The 23,271-nt window shown below is 35.7% G+C and overlaps 1 protein-coding gene across 1 annotated transcript in view; it reads right to left on the bottom strand.

The window, feature by feature from the left end:
• The window catches only part of FAM227B (family with sequence similarity 227 member B), a 206,195-nt gene that overhangs the window by 148,994 nt on the left and 33,930 nt on the right, over nt 1-23,271 (bottom strand). The window contains exon 9 of the mRNA XM_052647370.1: nt 18,598-18,735. Coding sequence (XP_052503330.1) covers nt 18,598-18,735 — 138 coding nt within the window. The remainder of the gene's footprint in view (nt 1-18,597; nt 18,736-23,271) is intronic.

Below are 23,271 nucleotides of genomic sequence, written 5' to 3'. Positions count from 1 at the left end.
TTCCATATCACTCACTGGAACATGTTAATGCATGTAATAATACAATAAGAACCTGATGCTTTTTTATGTTATCTGGTACCTCTGACCACTGCTATCAATCTACAGACCAATGTACCTGGGGGAGGCATTTGCAAGTCACCCAATGGCAGACTGTGGACAATTATCTTGGAAGCTAAATTAGTAACCAGAAAGTTACATCCCAGCAAAGTAAAGCTAAAGGATTTTAAAAGATATATTATTCAAGTTACTATGAAATCTAATCCACAACAATCAAATTTGGATAGTTCTGTAAAAATCATTACTAGTTTCTGGCTCTTTGGGATATGTCTATTCTATGTTACATGTCACTTACCACTTTTGTTCACATAGTCTTTCTCCACAAAGTATAAAAGTAACCAATAATAGTACAACAATACAACTTATTAAAATTAATACCACTTTGGGAGTTTATATCTCTGGCCTTCTTATTAGTGTCTTGGGGATTTTGCACACTTTAGCCATGCAAATTTCTTGGTTTTCTTTCAATGATGTATATTGAAGAGAACAATGTTGAGATTTTACTGGCTTAATTCTCAGAGGGTTATCTTATTTTTATGTTTTAAAGTTTTTTTTATTTTTAATTGTTCCTAAGCATTGCTCACAGTGAAGAGGTAGCAAAATGACCAAGGTGCAAGTTAAAGTTCAAGTATCTACTCAATCTGGCGATTACTTTAACCAATTTTGGAACATGTCATTTGCTAAATATCAACTGGTGCTTGTATATGAATAACTTAAAAAATTTTTTTTTACCTCCCCATAGCACTAAGTACAGTAATGTGCACATAGGTCTTAAAAGTTATGCGTTAACTGAATATAAGAATATTTTTATTGCTTGTGGTTTAAACCATAGTCTATTTAAAAATCATAAAACATGATAATATTTTAACCTTAAAGACTAGATAAAGAGGAAAATTTTAGCTTAAAGATTAAGGGGAAGGTATAAAATTTGTTTTTCAAGAATGATCTTCATCTGAGTTTAAAAGGTTATATGGTGTTGTACCACAATAAGAAAAATGAACATTAAAACTTTGATCTTGTAAACAATCTAACAATATACTGGTAAAGGGGAGCTGGCTTGTAAATGCTGAGTCCTTCCAGATACTGAAATCCTACAACTGCTTACATTCCAGTCCTAAAAAGGGAGATATGCCATTTTGTTCGGAAGGCAAATTTTAACTATCTGCTGTCTGTATATCTCATTAAAAAGAAAGACAGAAAGTGCTTTTAGTTTAAAAATCTGGAGAAAAGTTAATCCCAAAGGACAATAAGCATTTCAAATGTCAAGAAGAAGAAATTACGTTTTGGATTAGAAGAAGCAACTTTGAGACAGCAGCATACATGGAGCACAGATTATTGCATTCCTTGAAAGTCATACATATGCACAAAATGTATATACTCATGTGTTACCCTGGATCTGCTCTTGACCTGCCTTAGCATTCCTCCAGCACAAAGAAGCACACACACACACAGAGAACTATTGAAGGAAAATGAGGGTAAAGACTTCCAAAATAATACATCTATGCCACCAGTTTCTACTGCTAATTCCACCTCAACATTTGACAAAACACTTTTGGAGTTCATTCAGTATTCCTAGATAGGAGGCATAGAGTAATGAAATTTTAGAAAAGGGAACTACAAATAATCTATTTCAATCATCTCAACTATTCAGGTTGAAAAAATAAGGCTAAGAGGGGTTATATGACATGCTCAAGGACATTCAAGCCTTTTGCTCTAAGTCTTTCATGTGCGAGTTAAATACATCAGAAGAGAGGAAACATTAGAAGCTGTAGAAAAGTCTCCAAATTGACACATGCTTATGTCCTTAGTAAATAAATTATCTGAGTCTTATGTTTAGAGAATTCTCCACAATTATGACTGAGTACAGCTTAAGGATAAGCAACACAGAAACTACAAAACTATAAGCAGAATATGGTAACTCCAAGATGCCATGGGCCAGGCCCCTTTGCAATGATTTCCTGTAGGACAGTGGTCCTCAAAATTCTGGGCTCAGAGCCACTTTATACTCTTAATAATAAAGACAATTAGGAATTTTTATTTATATGGGTTTTTATATCTATTAGTATTTCCTATATTGTAAATTAAAACATAAATCTTAAACATGTATTTATTACTTCATTAAAACTAATAAACTGATTTCATATTAACATAAATTGCATCATTTTTGAAAAAGATAACTCAAAATTCATCAAGAAAAATTTTGAGAAGAGTTACACTGTTTCCTATTTAAAAGATACCTAGTAGAAGACTAGTCTTAGTAGTCTTAGTAGAAGACAGCTGGATTCCAATATCTACTTTTGCATTTTTCAGACAGATTTTTGAAGCATGTATTTATATATTGAAGCATATTAATAAAACCCAGTATCACACAAATAGTCAAAAAAGAAAAGTATTTTAATAGCCGTGAATTTTCTTTGATTGAATACTATACCCAAACTTGACAGTTCTAGTTTCTTAATGGTGGGTTGCAATGTAGATTCTGAAAATATAACTGTGCTTTGTGTACTGTTAAATTAAAATCCATTGATCTGTCATACTTTAAAAAATACATATATGATTTTTTAAAATACAATGCATTAGTCATTTGAAAAATATTGGTTCAGTGAGTAATGCACATATTCTAAATATTGACACATTTCTTTACAGTAAAAAAAATCACAATCATTAATATCACCATTGACTTACCAGAGAAGTCAAGGACTGGGAAACTGTCAAGTTCATGGTAGTGGATGCAAGTTCTTCAGAATTTTTGTTTGAAAGTTCAAATTTTATTATTGGCCATGACAAGATCAGCACAGTTCAGTCGCTCAGTTGTGTCCGATTCTTTGTGACCCCGAGGACTGCAGCACACCAGGCCTCCCTGTCCATCACCAACTCCCGGAGTTTACTCTAACTCACGTCCATTGAGTCAGTGATGCCCTCCAACCATCTTATCCTCTGTCATCGCCTTTTCTTCCCACCTTCAGTCTTACCTAGCATTAGGGTCTTTTCAAGTGAGTCAGCTCTTTACATCAGGTGGCCAAGTATTGGAGTTTCAGCTTCAGCATCAGTCCTTCCAATGAATATTCAGGACTGATTTACTTTAGGATGGACTGGTTAGATCTCTTTGCAGTCCAGGGGACTCTCAAGAGTCTTCTCCAATACCACAGTTCAAAAGCATCAATTCTTTGGCTTTCTTTATAGTCCAGCTGTCACATCCATACATGACTACTGGAAAAACCATGCCTTGGCTAGACGGATGTTTGTTGGCAAAGTAATGTCTCTGCTTTAATAATATGCTGTCTAGGTTGGTCAAAACTCCTTCCAAGGAGTAAGCGTCTTTTAATTTCATGGCTGCAGTCACCATCTGCAGTGATTTTGGAGCCCAGAAAAACAAAGTCTGTCACTGTTTCCACTGTTTCCCCATCTCTTTGCCATGAAGTGATGGGACTGGATGCCATGATCTTAGTTTTTTCAATGTTGAGTTTTAAGCCAACTTTTTCACTCTCCTCTTTCACTTTCATCAAGAGGCTCGTTAGTTCCTCTTCACTTTCTGCCATACGGGTGGTGTCATCTGCATATCTGAGGTTATAGATATTTCTCCCAGCAATCTTGATTCCTGCTTGTGCTTTATCCAGCCCAGCATGTCTCATGATGTACTCTGCATAGAAGTTAAATAAGCAGGGTGACAATATACAGCCTTGACGTACTCCGTTTCTGATTTGGAACCAGTCTGTTGTTCCATGTGCAGTCCTAACTGTTGCTTCCTGACCTGCATACAGATTTCTCAAGAGGCAGGTCAGGTGGTCTGGCATCGTTTGAAAGTTCAAATTTTATTATTGTCCATGATAGAAGCACCCATATATAAAGATTAATACACTATTCTTTAAGTCTTGTAGCAGAGACACTTCCGTGCCCTGCAAAATGTGTGCTCCCCATTCCTTAGTATATATCTATTACTAGGTACCACTTTTTAACCAGAATTTTTGACAGCTCTTCTTATACCTAGTGTAGCCATGGTTTGCTCTTACTAATGTTATGTGATTGAGGTCATATAGGTAACTTCTAAACCAAGACTTCTATGAGTGCATCTCTATTCCTCATTTATTCTATTAATTCTATTGACTGTGAAGTTTTATAGAATGGATCACTGAATCAGTTTGTGCAGAAGAGAGACTCATTAACCACAAACTAATGCAACATCTCAAAGGAGAGCTTTAAGTTTTTAAGAAATATGAGGCTCAAAGTTCAAATAAAAACAAAGATTTCAACAAGCTTCCACCCCAGAGTTCCTAGTAGTTACAGTTTAAGCAGGTCTACAGGAAAAATTACTTATAGAAAAATAAGAGCACTTTATGCAATTCTTGTCTTTTTAAAGTGCTACAATTGCCCTTTTAGTTCCCGTACAAAAAACAGTGGTGTGTAATAGACCTGTGCTTCCCCACTGGAGACTCAGTTTCTTTCAGAGGATTCAGTTCAGTTCAGTTCAGTCGCTCAGTCGTGTCCAACTCTTTGCGACCCCATGAATCGTAGCACGCCAGGCCTCCCTGTCCATCACCATCTCCCGGAGTTCACTCAGACTCACGTCCATTGAGTCCGTGATGCCATCAAGCCATCTCATCCTCGGTTGTCCCCTTCTCCTCCTGACCCCAATCCCTCCCAGCATCAGAGTCTTTTCCAATGAGTCAACTCTTCGCTTGAGGTGGCCAAAGTATTGGAGCTTCAGCTTTAGCATCATTCCTTCCAAAGAAATCCCAGGGTTGATCTCCTGCAGAATGGATTGGTTGGATCTCCTTGCAGTCCAAGGGACTCTCAAGAGTCTTCTTCAATACCACAGTTCAAAAACATAAATTCTTTGGTGCTCAGCTTTCTTCACAGTCCAACTCTCATATCCATATGTGACTATTGGAAAAACCATAGCCTTGACTAGACGGACCTTTGTTGGCAAAGTAACGTCTGCTCTTCAACATGGTTATCTAGGTTGCTCATAACTTTTCTTCCAAGGAGTAAGCATCTTTTAATTTCATGGCTGCAGTCACCATCTGCAGTGATTTTAGAGCCCCCCAAAATAAAGTCTGACACTGTTTCCACTGTTTCTCCATCTATTTCCCATGAAGTGATGGGACCAGATGCCATGATCTTCGTTTTCTGAATGTTGAGCTTTAAGCCAACTTTTTCACTCTCCTCTTTCACTTTCATCAAGAGGCTTTTTAGTTCTTCTTCACTTTCTGCCATAAGGGTGGTGTCATCTGCATATCTGAGGTTACTGATATTTCTCCTTGCAATCTTGATTCCAGCTTGTGCTTCTTCCAGCACAGCGTTTCTCATGATGTACTCTGCATATAAGTTAAATGAACAGGGTGACAATATACAGCCTTGATGTACTCCTTTTCCTATTTGGAACCAGTCTGTTGTTCCATGTCCAGTTCTAACTGTTGCTTCCTGACCTGCATACCGATTTCTCAAGAGGCAGGTCAGGTGGTCTGGTATTGCCATCTCTCTCAGAATTTTCCACAGTTTATTGTGATCCACACAGTCAAAGGCTTGGCATAGTCAATAAAGAAGAAATAGATGTTTTTCTGGAACTCTCTTGCTTTTTCCAAGATCCTGCAGATGTTGGCAATTTGATCTCTGGTTCCTCTGCCTTTTCTAAAACCAGCTGGAACATCTGGAAGTTCACGGTTCATGTATTGCTGAAGCCTGGCTTGGAGAATTTTGAGCATTACTTTACTAGCATGTGAGATGAGTACAACTGTGCAGTAGTTTGAGCATTTTTGGCATTGCTTTTCTTTGAGATTGGAATGAAAAACTGACCTTTTCCAGTCCAGTGGCCACTGCTGAGTTTTCCAAATTTGTCGGCATATTGAGTGCAGCACTTTCACAGCATGATCTTTCAGGATTTGAAATAGCTCTACTGGAATTCCATCACCTCCACTAGCTTTGTTCGTAGTGATGCTTTCTAAGGCCCACTTGACTTCACATTCCAGGATGACTGGCTCTAGGTGAGTGATTACAACATTGTGATTATCTGGGTCATGAAGATCTTTTTTGTACAGTTTTGTGTATTCTTGCCACCTCTTCTTAATATCTTCTGCTTCTGTTAGGTCCAGACCATTTCTGTCCTTTATCAAGCCCATCCTTGCATGAAATGTTCCCTTGGTATCTCTAATTTTCTTGAAGAGATCTCTCGTCTTTCCCATTCTGTTCTTTTCCTCTATTTCTTTGCATTGATCGCTGAAGAAGGCTTTCTTATCTCTTCTTGCTATTCTTTGGAACTCTGCATTCAGATGCTTATATCTTACCTTTTCTCCTTTGCTTTTCACTTCTCTTCTTTTCACAGTTATTTGCAAGGCCTCCCCAGACAGCCATTTTTCTTTTTTGCATTTCTTTTCCATGGGGATGGTCTTGATCCCTGTCTCCTGTACAATGTCACGAACCTCAGTCCATAGTTCATCAGGCACTCTATCCATCAGATCTAGTCCCTTAAATCTATTTCTCACTTCCAGTGTATAATCATAAGGGATTTGATTTTAGGTCATACCTGAATGGTCTAGTGGTTTTTCCTGCCTTCTTCAGTTTAAGTCTGAATTTGGCAATTAGGAGTTCATGATCCGAGCCACAGTCAGCTCCTGGTCTTGTTTTTGTTGACTGTATAGAGCTTCTCCATCTTGGGCTGCAAAGAATAGAATCAATCTGATTTTGGTGTTGATCATCTGGTGATGTCCATGTGTAGAGTCTTCTCTTGTGTTGTTGGAAGAAGGTGTTTTCTATGACCAGTGCATTTTCTTGGCAAAACTCTATTAGTCTTTGCCCTACTTCATTCCGTATTCCAAGGCCAAATTTGGCTGTTACTCCAGGTGTTTCTTGACTTCCTACTTTTGCATTCCAGTGCCCTATGATGAAAAGCCCCTTCAGAGGATTAGAAATTCTAATTCTTTGCTGTCACTGTACCTCTGGGCCACTCTGGCCCCACAGTGTGGGTTTCCCAGTTCTCCAAATGACTGCTTGCTATTTCTAGAGGTACCCATATACATGGTCAGGAAATAAGCGAGATTTCTTCCCCAGTCTTCTCCATCCTTCTTTGGGTTCAATCCCTGGGTCAGAAGATGCCCTGGAGGAGGGCATGACAACCCACTCTAGTATTTTTGCCAGGAGAATCCTATGGACAGAGGAACCTGGCAAGCTACAATCCATAGGGTCGCAAAGAATCAGATACCAATGAAGCGACTGAGCACACTTATATAATAACAGCTTTCCTCCTTCTTTCTCACTTGTTAAAATTTGATCTCAGGAAGGAATCTAAACAGTCATTCACATTAGTCATGAAAGAGGAAATAAGGCTATGGTAATTTTCCTAGGTTAAAACTCTTATCCTATGATGAAAATTTTAAGCCTTAATATACTTATAAGCCTGTAAAATTAAATGTCTGAGAGGCTGTATGTGAAGTAGTTAAAAAGTTCAGGCTCTAAGGCCAGAATTTCCTGAATCTGAATTCATGTTGTTCAGTCGCTAAGTCATGCCCACTCTTTGCAACCTCATGGACTGCAGCATGCCAGGCTTCCCTGTCCTTCACTTTCATTTTCTGAATTCATATTCCATCATTTATCATTTATCTGACCTTGGCAAGTTACTTAATTTATGTTTCAGTTTCCTCATTTTATAATTTATAATAAAAGCCACCTATTACATAAGAATATTAATAACAAGGCTCTAATAATTTAACACATTTTATCAAGTACATAGTTCAAATTGAAGATTTCCCTAAGTTAAAAAAAGCATTAAAATTTAATTTTTGTCAGTATATGAAAATAAATCATAATTAAACCTCTAACCTGCCATAATATCCCGGACTTAGATGCCTTATCCAGAAACAGAAAATGATTTTTTTTTTAGAATCTAATATAAAAAGTATTTTTCAAATATTTATAGGCAAATAAAATAGATGAAGCATTTTGTAAAGATTTTCCATTAACATAAAAATCAGGACTGTTTGAACAGAGACAAATTTTGTTTCTTCAAATTTTTAAAATGATTTCATTAAAAATAAAGGATAAAATCTCTTTAAAGCATGGTAGTACACCACTTACAGCAATTCTATATTTTAGATTGCATAAAATGGATACTGCAAAATAATAACTTCTGAGAAAACTAGGACTATCATGAAATACCCTGGAGAAGGAAATGGCAAACCATTCTAGTATTCTTGCCTGGAGAATTCCATGGACAGAGGAGTCTGGTGGACATAGTTAATGGGGTCGCAAAGAGCCAGACACGACTGATAGCCTAACACACATACACACATCATGAAGTAACATATAAATAAACAATTCTTGGAACAAAAGTAATTGAGATAAAAGCTCTTAAGCAGTATTTCCCTTAATAAGAGAAAAACACTTTCAGTGGTCGCTATAAACTCTGAGACCACATAACTATATTCTCTTGGTGGCCAGAAATATTGGTCAATATCAGCTGATTATTTAAAATTTTTGAATGCTGACTATGACTAAACACTGAAATATAAAAGTTATATATATATATATTATTTATGTAAAGAATGTAAAAAAAAACAATGTTATATATTACAGAAAGAAAGAATGCCCACAAATTTCCATATAATCATTACCTTTGGGGAAGGAGAGACAGATTTAGGGATGGTACAAAAGATCTGTAAATAAAAGGCTTGAAAAACAAATATGGCAAAATGCAAATATTTGTTATGTGTGGGAAGTATTTTCTATACTTTCCTAAATGGTTAAATAAAATATAATAATAAAAGCAAATCTAAAAAGAAACCCCATGTAAAGTATTGGGATAAATATAACCACTTTGATCTATCAACTCTAAGTAAAATAACTACGAAACATACAAATAGGAAAATCTGCATGAGCATCAGAAATTAAACACAAAATCTGATATAGAAACCTATGAAATAGGACCAAATTTTAAAGTGTTTTTAATAATAAGTATACTTTAGCACATGATGGGAAAGTATACACGAGGAGTACTCGATAGATCCACATCCCCACTGGCAGAAACTTACTTAGAAAACCAAAGTGCCACTGAAATGAGATGCTTATTGGGGAATCCAAAGAGATGCCCCTTACTAGAGGTCACTTTAGGGACACCTGGTAGAATGATAACCTCCACAGTATAAAACATGATGTTGAAAACCATGATCTTCCCTAGGGACTTTTTTGCTTTCAATCTCACTTCCAGAGCCCTTTCAATAGTCACTTAACACAAAACTGTTTTTGGTTTACAAAACATATACCAGATGAGTAGCTTGTAGAAGTCTATCCTACTTTTTAAAATTGATCCCTACATATTTTCATTTTTTTATGAGGCAAAAGAAGGCAACTTTAGTCTGTCAAAGTATTCCACGTGAAAACAGAATCTGAGGCCTTTCTATGGAGATTTTATTTCCTAATGTCAGGGGATAGTCTCCAATGGTGAAATGAAACTTTTTCCTTAAATATCTGAAACAGTGTCACTTTCCCTCCCTCTTCAATTTAGTCATATAAGTTGTCTATGTCTTACTGGAAACATTTGGCTAAAATCTTTACTAGGTCTACAAAAGAGCTTAGGGAGATACAAGAATATTAATTAAATTTTGGCATTGTGAAAGCTTATGAACATTATCAAGACATGTTTTAATGACATTTTTAAAATTTAAAGATAAATTTTAAAATATTGGAACATCTAAATAAAGTAAAAGTAAAAACTAAATTTTATTGATTAACTGTATAGAAAGAAAAAATAGTTTGGTTTAGACTCCTCTATTAGACTAAATAACAAGATAATGAAGCAGTATATAGTTTCATAGGAAAATGTGATTTGACACTTTTGACAAGCAACTTATGCAGCACAATTCCAGAAAAATAAACGACCCAATCAAAAAATGGGCTCAAGAACTAAATAGACATTTCTCCAAAGAAGACATATGGATGGCTAACACACACATGAAAAGATGCTCAACATCACTCATTATCAGAGAAATGCAAATCAAAACCACAATGAGGTACCACTTCACACCAGTCAGAATGGCTGCGATCCAAAAATCTGCAAGCAATAAATGCTGGAGAGGGTGTGGAGAAAAGGGAACCCTCCTACACTGTTGGTGGGAATGCAAACTAGTACAGCCACTATGGAGAACAGTGTGGAGATTCCTCAAAAAATTGCAAATAGAACTCCCTTATGATCCAGCAATCCCACTGCTGGGCATACACACCGAGGAAACCAGAATTGAAAGAGACACATGTACCCCAATGTTCATCGCAGCACTGTTTATAATAGCCAGGACATGGAAACAACCTAGATGTCCATCAGCAGATGAATGGATAAGAAAGTGGTGGTACATATACACAATGGAGTATTACTCAGCCGTTAAAAAGAATTCATTTGAATCAGTTCTGATGAGATGGATGAAACTGGAGCCGATTATACAGAGTGAAGTAAGCCAGAAAGAAAAACACCAATACAGTATACTAACACATATATATGGAATTTACAAAGATGGCAATGACAACCCTGTATGCAAGACAGGAAAAAAGACACAGCTGTGTATAACGGACTTTTGGACTCAGAGGGAGAGGGAGAGGGTGGGATGATTTGGGAGAATGGCATTCTATCATGTATACTATCATGTAAGAATTGAATCGCCAGTCTATGTCTGACGCAGGATACAGCATGCTTGGGGCAGGTGCATGGGGATGACCCACAGAGATGTTATGGGGAGGGAGGTGGGAGGGAGGTTCATGTTTGGGAACACATGTAAGAATTAAAGATTTTAAAATTAGAAAAATAAAAAACTATAAAAAATTAAAAAAAAAAGAAAAATAAACTCAGTATTTAAACAAAATATTTAATTTATATCAGTCTGACTCTCCCATAGATAAAAGCTATGACTTCTTGAGAGTGTTTAAACAAAGGGCACTAACCACTTGCAGAGGATGAGATGCTTGGATAACATCACTGACTCAAAGGACATGAATTTGAGCAAACTCCAGGAAATAGTGAAGGACAGAGAAGCCTGGCATCCTGCAGTCTATGGGGCTGCAGAGTCAGACATGACTTAACAACTGAACAACAACCACTTGAAGATACCAGGGAAAGACTAAAAGCAGACAGAAAAAGGAGGGGGAATTGAACCTTTTAACATGGAGCCCGTAGGATTCTCATCAAGAAAAAAAAAGGGGGAGAGGACTGAAATCCATAGAATTAGAAATGAAAAAGAAGTTACAACTGACATCACAGAAATACAAAGGATCAGGAGACTACTACAAGCAGCTGTATGCCAATAAAATGGACAACCTAGAATTCTTAAAAGATACAATCTTTTAAGACTGAACCAGGAAGAAATAGAAAAGACGAATGGATTAATCACAAGTACTAAATTGAAACTGTGATTTTAAAATTTCCAACAAATAAAAGTCCAGGACCAGATAGGTTCACAGTCAAATTCTATCAGAGTTCAAGAAGAGTTAACATCTATCCTTCTCAAACTATTCCCCAAAATTGCAGAGGATGGAACACTCCCAAGCTCATTCTATGAGGCTACCATCATTCTGATACCAAAACCAGACAAAGATGTCGCCAAAAAAAAAATTACAGGCCAACATCACTGATGAACACAGATGCAAAAATCCTCAACGAAATATGAGAAAACCCAATCCAACAACACATTAAAAGAAACATACACCATGATCAAGTGTGCTTTACCCCAAGGATGCAAGGATTCTTCAGCATATGTATATCAGTGTGATACATCATGTTAACAAACTGAAGAATAAAAGCCACATGATTACCTCAACAGATGCAGAAAAAGCTTTTGACAAAATTCAATACCTATTTATAATAAAAACTCTCCAGAAAATGGGCATAGAGGGAACATAACTCAACATAATAAAGGCCATGTATGGGAAACCTACAGCAAACATCATTCTCAGTGATGGAAAGCCGCAAGCATTTCCTCTTAGATCAGGAATAAGATATGGATATCCACTCTCACCACTTTTACTCATTCTTCAACAAGTAAAAAATTGGAAAAAATATGTAAAACAATGATTTTCATGTGTTGGACAACAGGCAACACTGGACAATAATCCCCACCCCTCAGCCAAGAGAAGAAAACCTAAAGAAGGAACACTTGTCTGTTTTTGTCTCTAAAAAAGAAATTTCAGGCCACAGTGCAAGTGATGGGAATCCAAACAGAACTGATTTGAAAAATAAAATTTAACATTCAGGTAGGTCAGGGAAAGCTAAAATTTACTGGTCAGCATAACATAGATGAGACAGAAGCACATACAGAGCATTCTGGAGCTCTTCGGAAGGTTATTCTTAAATTTTTGCCTGAGGTTGGTTTTAAAAAAAACACAGGAAGGAGCAGACAGAACAATGCCTGGGGCTCAGAGGAAGCTCATGTTCCAGACAGCCAGATGGGAAATCTGCAATACACAGAGCATGGAGTAGAATACTAAAGAAGAGAACTGTCTCAGCAGGGGAAGCAAGTTAGGCTAAACAAAAGACTTCTCTGGTTCCACCTAATGAAGCTTAAAATAAAGCCTCAAATAGACCAAAATATTTCTAAGTATTAATAACTAGACCACATCACAGAAAAAAAAAACACAAAAATATGTAAAGGAATAAAATAAAAACTCACAAAACTACAAAATTTACTTAAGAAGAAACTGATCATTTGATCACTGTATCTATTAGAGAAACTGACCTTTTTTATCTGACCAAAAAAATATGACCACAGAGAACTTTCCAGACCCAGACGGCTTCATTGGATGAATTCTACCAAATATGTAAAGTAGAATAAATACCAATTTTACACTAACTCTTAGAAAAGAGAAGAAGGGGAAACATTACACTTATTACTAAAATGTGATAGGATAGTACAGAAAAGAAAACAAAATTTTAGCAAACTGAATTCAGTAGTACATTAAAAGGTTAATACATAATTGCCAAATGGGATTTATCCCAGGAATGCAAGGTTGGCTTAACATTTGAAAAATCAATCAATGTAATTCACTATATCAAAAGACTAAAAAAGAAAAACAATATGTTCATCTCAACAAATGCTAAAAAGCATTTGTCAAAATTCTACATATATTTGTTATAAAAAGAACAAGAACAACAAAAACTTCTCAGCAAACTAGGAAGAGAAAGAAACTACCCCAACCTGATAAAAGACATCTATAAAAAACTTCAGCAAAAATTTAACATTTTTCATCTAAGATCAAGAATAAAACAAGGACATCCACTCTTACCACTTTTAGTCAACATCTTCTTAAAGATCTTAACCACAGGCAAGTAAAACACATAAAATGCTTATAGATTGAAAAAAAATGCTCTTTATTCTCAGATGACATGAATGTCCATGAAGAAAATCTTAAGAAATCTAAGAAGGCTACTAAAAATAATAAGAAAGTTTGGTAAGATTGCAGGATATAAAATCAATACAAAAGTATTTTTCTATCATATTTTCTATATATTATCAATGAAAAATTAGGAACTGAAATTAAAAATACCATGTGCAATATTACTTGAGAGATGTGTGCAGCATCTATACAGAAAAAATACCAGAAAATATTGCTGAGGTAAATGAAATAAGTCCTAAATAGATGAAACAGTCTATGTTCATGGAGTGGAAAATCAGTGTTGTTAACATGTCAATGCTTCTTGAGTTGATAGATTTAACCTAGTTTCAATTAAAACTTCAGAGTATATACTTTAAATACTGTAAGTGGTTTAAAATTATACAGAAATGAAAAAACTCTGGATAACCAAAATAATTTTTTTAGAAGAAGAACAAAGGTGGAGAATTTATAATACCTGACTCCAAGACATGTTATAAAATTACATTTATCAAGGTAGTTTAGTATTGGCATCACCAAAACAAAATTTAGAGTACAAGTGTGTATTTAGGCATAGGCCAATACAAGTGTTGTCAAAAGCTTTTTTGACAGAAGTTCCAAGGTAATTCAATGGGCAAAGATAATCTTTTCAACAAATGGTTCTAGAACAATATGCAAAGAAATGATCCTCAATGCTTACTTCACATAATTTTCAAAAATTATTGAAAATGAATTAGAGTCCTCAATGTAAGAGCTACAGTTTTAATCTATAAAATTATATACTATAAAATTTCTAGAAGAAAATATGGGAGAAAATCTTGACTGAAATTAAGCTTCATAAAATATTCTTGAATATGAAACAGAAAGCACAAACTATATTGGAAAAAATGATAAATTTGATTTCACCATACTATATAATTTTGTCTTTCAAAGACACTATTATAAAATAAAAAGGGAATCACAGATTATAAAAGGATATTTATAAAATATATATCTGTTAAAGGACTTATATCTAGAATATATAAATAACTGTTATAACAGAATTAAAAGAACACAAACAACCCAAATAAAAATAGCCAAAAGACTGAAATAAACACTTCAGCAAAGAAGACCAACAGATGGCAAAAAAGCACATGAAAAGAAGCTCATCATAATTAGTTATTAGAGAAATCAAAATAAAACCTAGCTAAATACCAGTATTGGAGAAGGCAATGGCACCCCACTCCTGTACTCTTGCCTGGAAAATCCATGGACGGAGGAGCCTGGTAGGCTGCAGTCCATGGGGTCGCTAAGAGTCAGACAGGACTGAGCGACTTCACTTTCACTTTTCGCTTTCATGCACTGGAGAAGGAAATGGCAACCCACTCCAGTGTTCTTGCCTGGAGAATTCCAGGGACAGGGAAGCCTGGTGGGCTGCCGTCTGTGGGGTTGCACAGAGTTGGACGACTGAAGTGACTTAGCAGCAGCAGCAGCAAATACCAGTATAACCCACAAGCATGGATAAAATTAAAAGATTATACAAAGTGTTAAAAGGAAGTAGAGTATTAATATAACTTGTATACTGGTAGGAAGTAAAATTTTAGATAAATTTGGCAATTTCTTAAACTGCTGTAATGCACTTCCTATAGTACCCAGACTTCCACTACTAGAGGTTTACCAAAGATAAATGAAATTCTATGTTTACACAAAGACTTGTAATGAATATTAACAGCAGCTTTACTTATAATAGCTTATAAGTAAGCTTATAATAACTTTTCTTGGAAACAATGCAGATGTCTACCCACCTGTGAACAGATAAAGAAATTGTGGTATATCCTTACTATGGACTCAGCAAAATACAGGGTAACAAACTATTAATACACGCAACAAGATGAATGAATCTCAAAATAATTATGCAGAGTAGAAAATGCCAACAAAAGATAGCACATGTTCTATGATTTCATTTACATAAAATTCTAGAAAATGCAAACTAACCTGTACTGACAAAGCTCACAGGCGTAATTGCCTGGGGATTGAGAAGGAGGGAGGAATTATAAAAAAAGTCTAAGGAACTTTTGGGAATGGTGGATATGTTTCCTATCCTGAAAGTTGTGATAGTCTCATGAGTTTATATATATGTCAAATTGTCAAATTTTATATTCTAAATATGTGTGGTTTATTGTACATCAATTAGATCTCAATTAAGGTGAAACAAACCATGTAGTTATTTGGAGCAAAAATCCTAACACTAGATAATGTGAGGCCATTATTTATGTAGATCTTCTAATATATGTGACAACAATAGCACAAAGGACAAAGAGGAGTAGAGTACATGTAATTATCATTCTCCAAGTTCCTACATTTTAGTGAAATAGGATAACATTAACTTTAAGTAGGATTTCAATAATTTAAGGATGTGTTTGAAATCATTAAGGCAATCACAATGCAAATAGCCAACAGAGGAATAAAAATGGAATACTAAAAATATTTGATTAACCAAATGAAGATAAAGAAGGGGAACTGAAAAACAAAAAACAGGTGAGATAAAACTGAAAACAAACAGGAACATAGTAAAACAAACCTAACCATAGTTATGTTGAACTGACTCAATAGTTATGTTGAATATAATGAAGTAATCACTCCAATTAAAAGGAAGAAATTGTAAGACTTAAAGAAACCCCAAGATTCAACTATATCTTATATATTAGAGGTATACTTTAAAAACACAAAGAAGCTGTAAGTAAAATGATGGGAAAAGAGGCACTATGCAGGCCACAAACAAAAGCAAGCTGAAGTGGCTATATTAATAACAGACAGAATAGCACTCAGTAGAATTATCATAGATACAAAGAAATACAATGATTAAAGGGAAAACATCATACATGAATGTATATGTACCAAATAACTTAAAAATGCATAAAGCAAAAATCAACAGAATTAAGGAGAGAAATAGATAATTCTACAATTGTAGTTGGAGATCTTAATATCACCTCTCAGAAATAAACAGAACAATTAAATAAAACATCATAAAGATACAGAACCAGAGTTAGCAAACTTCTTCTATGAAGGGCCAGATAATCCAATATTTTAGGCTTTGTGGGCTGCATATGACCTCTGTAGTATATTCTTTAATGTTTTATCATTTTACAACCCTTGAAAATGGAAAAATCATTCTTAGCTCATAGGCCAGATGTGGTCCATAGGCAATAGTTTACTGAACCCTGATATAGAAGATCTAAAGTGAAAAGTGAAAGTGAAGTCGCTCAGGTGTGTCCAACTCTTTGCAACCCCATGGACTGGAGCCCACCAGGCTCCTCCATCCATGGAATTTTTCAGGCAAGAGTTCTGGAGTGAGTTGACATTTCCTTCTCCAGAGCATCTTCCCCACCCAGAGACTGAACCTGGGTCTCCCACATTGCAAGCAGATACTTTTACCATCTGAGCCATGATAAATCACCTTGATCTAATTGAGACAAAATAATTGCAGAATATATATTCTTCTCATGTGCACATGGAATGTTTACCGAGACAGATCATGTAGTGTACTATAGAACAAATCTCAATGCACTACAAAAGACTGTACAGATTACTATTTTCAAAAGCAGACATCATTATTTTTAAAAGTAGATCAGATCACTATTTTTTTAAAGTAGAAATCAGTAATTTTAAGATATCCAGAAAAAACCTAAATTTTAGAAAATTAAGTAATATACTTCTAAATAACCCATGGATCAAAATAGAAATTATGCTGGATATTAGAAAATATTCTGAATTAAATGACAATGAAAATATAACATCAAAATTTTCAGAAAGTAGCTGAAACAGTAATTAGGGAAATTTATAGCTTTAAATGCTTATATAAAAAAGAAGAATGATAAAACAAATAGGACAAATTCAAACAACAGGTGGATAAAGGATATATGGGAGTTCCTTACACTATTTTTAACACTTTTCTGTAAGTTAAAACTTGAAAAAATTTAAAGTCCCTTAATTTTCTATTTTTACAAGTTATTTTTCACATGTAAGACTAAGAAGCAAAAAGAGATGTTTAACATTGGGTCAAAATAGTAAATTATCTCTCTTTCTATACAAAATAACAAATATGTATGAAGTTCTATAAAAACCAGGGTAACATTAGCAAATAAGAACTTTCACATAACTACTAAAAGACAGAAATCAGACAGAATGCTATCTATAGAGATAAGAGTGGCAAAAAACCAAAGTACTAATCAGAAAAGCAGTAATTAACCAATTAAACAATTTTAGAATAAAAAACTAACTGAAGAGAGAATTTTCAGAGGAGTAGGTTGAGGAGGTTAGTCCCTCCTTCCACCAGCCTATATCAAGTAGTAAAATGGAAAGGTATTTCTCTTTACGCTAGGAGTTCTTAACTTTGCCTGCAAATTGAAGTCATCTGAGTACCTTTAAAAAAAATACTGAGTCTGAGATTCTGTTTAGTTGGTCAGTAATGAGGCCTGAGCACCAGACCAGTGTTTAGTATTGAAATACAGTATAAATTAGAGAGACATGAGCTTGCCTTAAAGTGCTTATTAATATAGAGTAACTAAGAAGTTTGGTCTTGTCTCAGAAATTTGGCAGGTAGAAGAGAACACAGAAATATATCCATGTGAACTGGTATTTCAAGTAGTCTGTAAGTGGATTATCTAAAAAGTGAGCATTTGGAAACAAAATACTGGAATCCAACTCTCTCCCTTGTAACAAATAAAACAAAAGTGGATTAAAGAATTGAACAAAAGTGGAAATTAAAAAGTACTAGATAAAAGCAGGTAGATTGTTTCTTCGTATTAGGTTAAGTAAGTCCTGATTAATATTCCACAAAACTGACATTCTACAAAGGCATTATTTAAATTTACTGAATAAAACATTTTAAGCTTATCTATTGGTAAAACACATTATTAACCAGTTAGCAATACAGCCAAAAAGTAAGAGTATTTGTAGCATTCTTATACCTGAGAAGTTCCCTGAAATTAATATTAAAATCATAATAAGTGCAAATGAGAAAAGGACTTAAGTACATGTAATTTTTATAGTGAAAAACTAAAAACGTAAAGCAGTATTCAAATTACTATAATACCCATCTATAAATTAAATGTTATTTTAAGACTCTCACCAGAAAATAATCATTAAAAAATTCTGATAAATGAATAATGATATACTTGATTTTGGCTATTTCAGTAAGCAATATATAATAAATTTACTTACAAGCTGCTATGTGTTCTTGATTTCTAGCAATCATGTCCTTTATAGTTTTTGAAGGCATTTTCCTGCTACCATGAATGGTTGTTGTGGAGAGTTCTTTCAGTTTCCAGTGGGTCCAAAATCCTTTTTGAGGTGGTAAACCTGTTAATACAAAATGTATATTTAACCAAAGAAATTACTATTTTAAAAACATCTTCTGTTGAACCCTTTTTTTGAGTATACATTTAATTCTCACAACAATCCTGTGAGAACTGCCAGTCTTAGGTTTCAAATGAAGGAATCTCTACATAGAAATGTTAATGTCTCATCATATAAGACAGTGAATCAGAAAAGAGATAAACATGATATATACCCTTCTAACTGAAAAATACAAGCTAAGTTCATAAACAGACACAAGGGGAGATTAACATTGTGAAAACTTGAAAGGACCTAAATATCAAACAACAGTACATCCCAACAGTGGATCATGAAGTATCCATAAAAAGTTACCTTGTAAGTATTCATTAACATATAAAAGTAATCATAGTATTGTTTTTATGTGAAGGACAATTTTACCTTATACAGATGTGTGACTGTAGCTTAATTGTTAACATGATTGCCTCTGAGCAGCAATCAACAGATGATTCCATTTAAACTTTTTCCCTCTCTGTATCTATTATTTTCTAAATAATGTTTTTGAATAGATTATAGCACTCTAAAAGTAATAAAAATAAATTCTATTTAAAAAGTTCCACTTTTGTTCCAAAAGTTGTGTAGGGTTGAATAATTGATTTAACCACACAAAACATTTATATCCTCAGCAGTAAAAATGAGAACAATATAAATTCCTTAGTATACTTCATATGCTTATTCTGATGGTTAATTGAGTTTGTATATATTAAAGCATTCAGTAACTGGGAAACATGAATATAAAAACAAACATAAAATATAATAAACATATTAACATACATTGACATACTCATAAAATATATCCAATATTTTCCCAGTAGTGAGTATTCAATGAGGATTATTTGTTATATTTTGATATCAAATTGGAATTTTCAAAGAGTTTTTAAATTTGGTCATTGCTTATTTTACATTAGTTACCACTAGATAAAATATTCAAAATGATTCATTTGAATGTTTCTCAATATTGTCTTGTTTTAAAATATATAGCATATTAGTGGAAAATCTGGAGTATAGAAAGGTCAACAGATCAGGAAATTTAAAAGATAGTTTTTTATTGAACGGGGGATCAATGTCAGAGTAGGAAGACATGGAGCTCACTTCTCATAAACACATCCAAAATATATCTACACGTGGAAGACAACTTCAAACAAACAAACAAACAACTAACTGGAAACCAGCAGAATATCTTTTATAAAGCCAAAACTGCAAGAAAGATCTCCATGTAACTGGGCAGAATTGCAGGGGGAGGGGAAGGCGTTAGGGTGGGTCCAGCACCCCTGGAGGAGTATGGAAGAGAAGGTCCACACAGGTGGATCCTTGCCCCCGGGAGCCCCCTTGTCTGCTGGGAAATCCACTGAGACAGATGGGAGAGCTGGAGAAGCCTAGACTCTACTTGTGAGGCAGGAGTGTGTGTCGGATTGCTAACAATCAGAGCAGCGAGAGACTTGCACAGATGGCAGCCACCTCATCACACTTCCCAGTCCAAAGGGCAAATGCCCGGTTCCCCTCACTCCACACCACAGCCTGGCAGGAGCTCAGGAGAAAGATGCAGTCTTGCTGCTAGAAGTGGGACTGCTGACTTAGCAGTAGCCCTAGTTTTCATTTTTGATGAACCTCCATACTGTTCGCCACAGTGGCTCTACCAATTTACATTCCGACTAACAACAAGGGTTCTCTTTTCTTCACATCCTCATCAATATTTGTTATTTGTAGTCACTTTGAAAATGGCCATTCTACCAGGTGTGAGGTGATATCTCACTGTGGTTTTGACTAGCGTTTCCCTGGTGATCAGTGATGCTGTACATCCTTTCCTGTACTTGTTGGACATCAGTATGTCTTCTTTGGAAAAATGTCTTCAGTTCCTCTATTTTTTTATTTTTATTTTTTTTAAATTTTACTTTATTTTACTTTACAATACTGTATTGGTTTTGCCATACGTCAACATGTATCCACCACAGGGGTACATGAGTTCCCAATCCTGAACCCCCCTCCCACCTCCCTCCCCATACCATCTCTCTGGGTCATCCCCGTGCACCAGCCCCAAGCATCCTGTATCCTGCATCGAACCTAGACTGGCGATTCATTTCTTACATGATATTATACGTGTTTCAATCCCATTCTCCCAAATCATCCCACCCTCTCCCTCTCCCACAGAGTCCAAAACTCTGTTCTATACATCTGTGTCTCTTTTGCTGTCTCACATACAGGGTTATCGTTAACATCTTTCTAAATTCCATACATATGTGTTAATATACTGTATTGGTGTTTTTCTTTCTGGGGGGCTTCCCTGGTGGCTAAGAGGTTAAAGCGTCTACCTCCAATGCGGGAGACCCGGGTTCGATCCCTGGGTTGGGAAGATCCCCTGGAGAAGGAAATGGCAACCCACTCCAGTATTCTTGCCTGGAGAATCCCATGGATGGAGAAGCCTTGTAGGTTACAGTCCACGGGGTCGCAAAGAGTCAGACACTACTGAGCAACTTCACCTCACTCTGTATAATCAGCTCCAGTTTCATCTACCTCATTAGAACTGATTCAATCAAAAATGGGCCAAAGAACTAAGTAGACATTTCTCCAAAGAAGACATAGATGGCTAACAAACACATGAAAATATGCTCAACATCACTCATTATCAGAGAAATGCAAATCAAGACCACAATGAGGTACCATTTCACACCAGTCAGAATGGCTGCGATCCAAAAGTCTACAAGCAATAAATGCTGGAGAGGGTGTGGAGAAAAGGGAACCCTCTTACACTGTTGGTGGGAATGCAAACTAGTACAGCCACTATGGAAAACAGTGTGGAGATTCCTTAAAAAACTGGAAATAGAACTGCCTTATGATCCAGCAGTCCCACTGCTGGGCATACACACCGAGGAAACCAGAATTGAAAGAGACACGTGTACCCCAATGTTCATCACAGCACTGTTTATAATAGCCTGGACATGGAAGCAACCTAGATGTCCATCAGCAGATGAATGGATAAGAAAGCTGTGGTACATATACACAATGGAGTATTACTCAGCCATTAAAAACAGTTCCTCTATTTTTAAAATCAGATAGTTTTTTTGTTTGTTTACTTTGCTATTGAATTGAGTTCCTTTTAGCTTTTGGGTATCAATCCCTTATATGATTTGCACATATATTTAATAAATTCCTTTTTCATTTTGTTGATTTTTTTTTTTTACTGTGCAGAAGCTTTTTAGTTAGATGTAGTTTCACCTACTATTTTTGCTTTTGTTGCTTGTTCTTTTGATATCATATCCAAAAAATTATTGCCAAGACATATATTAAAGAGCTTTTCCACTATGTTTTCTTCTTAAGAGTTTTATGGTTTCAGTTCTTTCCTCCATTTGAAGTTAATTTTTGTGAGTGATATAGAAAAAGCAAGGGAATTCCAGAAAAACATTTGCTTCATTTTCTACACTAAAGCCTCTGACTGTGTGGATTACAACAGACTGGAAAATTGTTAAAGAGATGCGACTACCAGACCACCTTACCTGCCTCCTGAGAAACATGTATATAGGTCAAGAAGCAACAGTAAGAACCAGACAGGGAACAACAGATTGGTTCAAAATTGGTAAAGAAGTATGTCAAGGCTGTATTTTGTCACTCTGCTAATTTAACTTATACACAGAGTGAAAGTGAAGTTGCTCAGTCGTGTCCGACTCTTTGCAACCCCATGGACTGTAGCCCACCAGGCTCCTCTGTCCATGGGATTCTCCAGGCAAGAATACTAGAGTGGGTTGCCATTTCCTTCTCCAGGGGATCTTCCCAACCCAGGGATCAAACCCGGGTCTCCCGCATTGCAGGCAGACGCTTTATCCTCTGAGCCACCAGGGAAGCCCTTATACCCGGAGTGCATCATGCAAAATGCCATGCTGGATGAATAGTAAGCTGGAATCAAGAATTGCTGGGAGAAATACCAACAGCCTCATATATGCAGATGCTACCGCTCTAATGGCAAAAAGCAAGGAAGATCTAAGCCTGTTGATGAGGATGAAAGAGGAAAGTGAAAAAGCTGGCTTAAAACTCAACATTCAAAAAACTAAGATCATGGCATCCAGTCCAATTACTTCATGGCAAATAAAAGGGGGAAAAGTGGAAACAGTGACAGATTTTCTCTTCTTGGGCTCCAAAATCACTGCAGATGGTGACTTCAGCCATGAAATTAGAAGACACTTGCTCCTTGGAAGAAAAGCTACTACAAACCTAGACAGCATATTAAAAAGCAGAGATGTCACTTTGCTGACTAAGGTTCATATAGTCAATGCTATGGTTTTTCCAGTAGTCATGTATGAATGTGAGAATCGGACAATAAGAGGCTGAGCAGTGAAGAGTTGATGATTTCGAACTGTGGTGCTTGAGAAGATTCGTGAGAATCCCTTGGACAGCAAGGAGATCAAACCAGTCAATCCTAAGGAAAATCAACCCTGAATATTCATTGGAAGGACTGATGCTAAAGCTCCAATACTTTTGGAGTATTTGGATCAGGTGATCCAATACTCACCT

This window comes from Budorcas taxicolor, chromosome 10 (genome assembly GCF_023091745.1).
Source record: "Budorcas taxicolor isolate Tak-1 chromosome 10, Takin1.1, whole genome shotgun sequence".
Taxonomy (NCBI): domain Eukaryota; kingdom Metazoa; phylum Chordata; class Mammalia; order Artiodactyla; family Bovidae; genus Budorcas; species Budorcas taxicolor.
The sequence above is the reverse complement of the archived record's forward strand: the minus strand, read 5'-3'. Positions and strand labels throughout refer to the sequence as shown.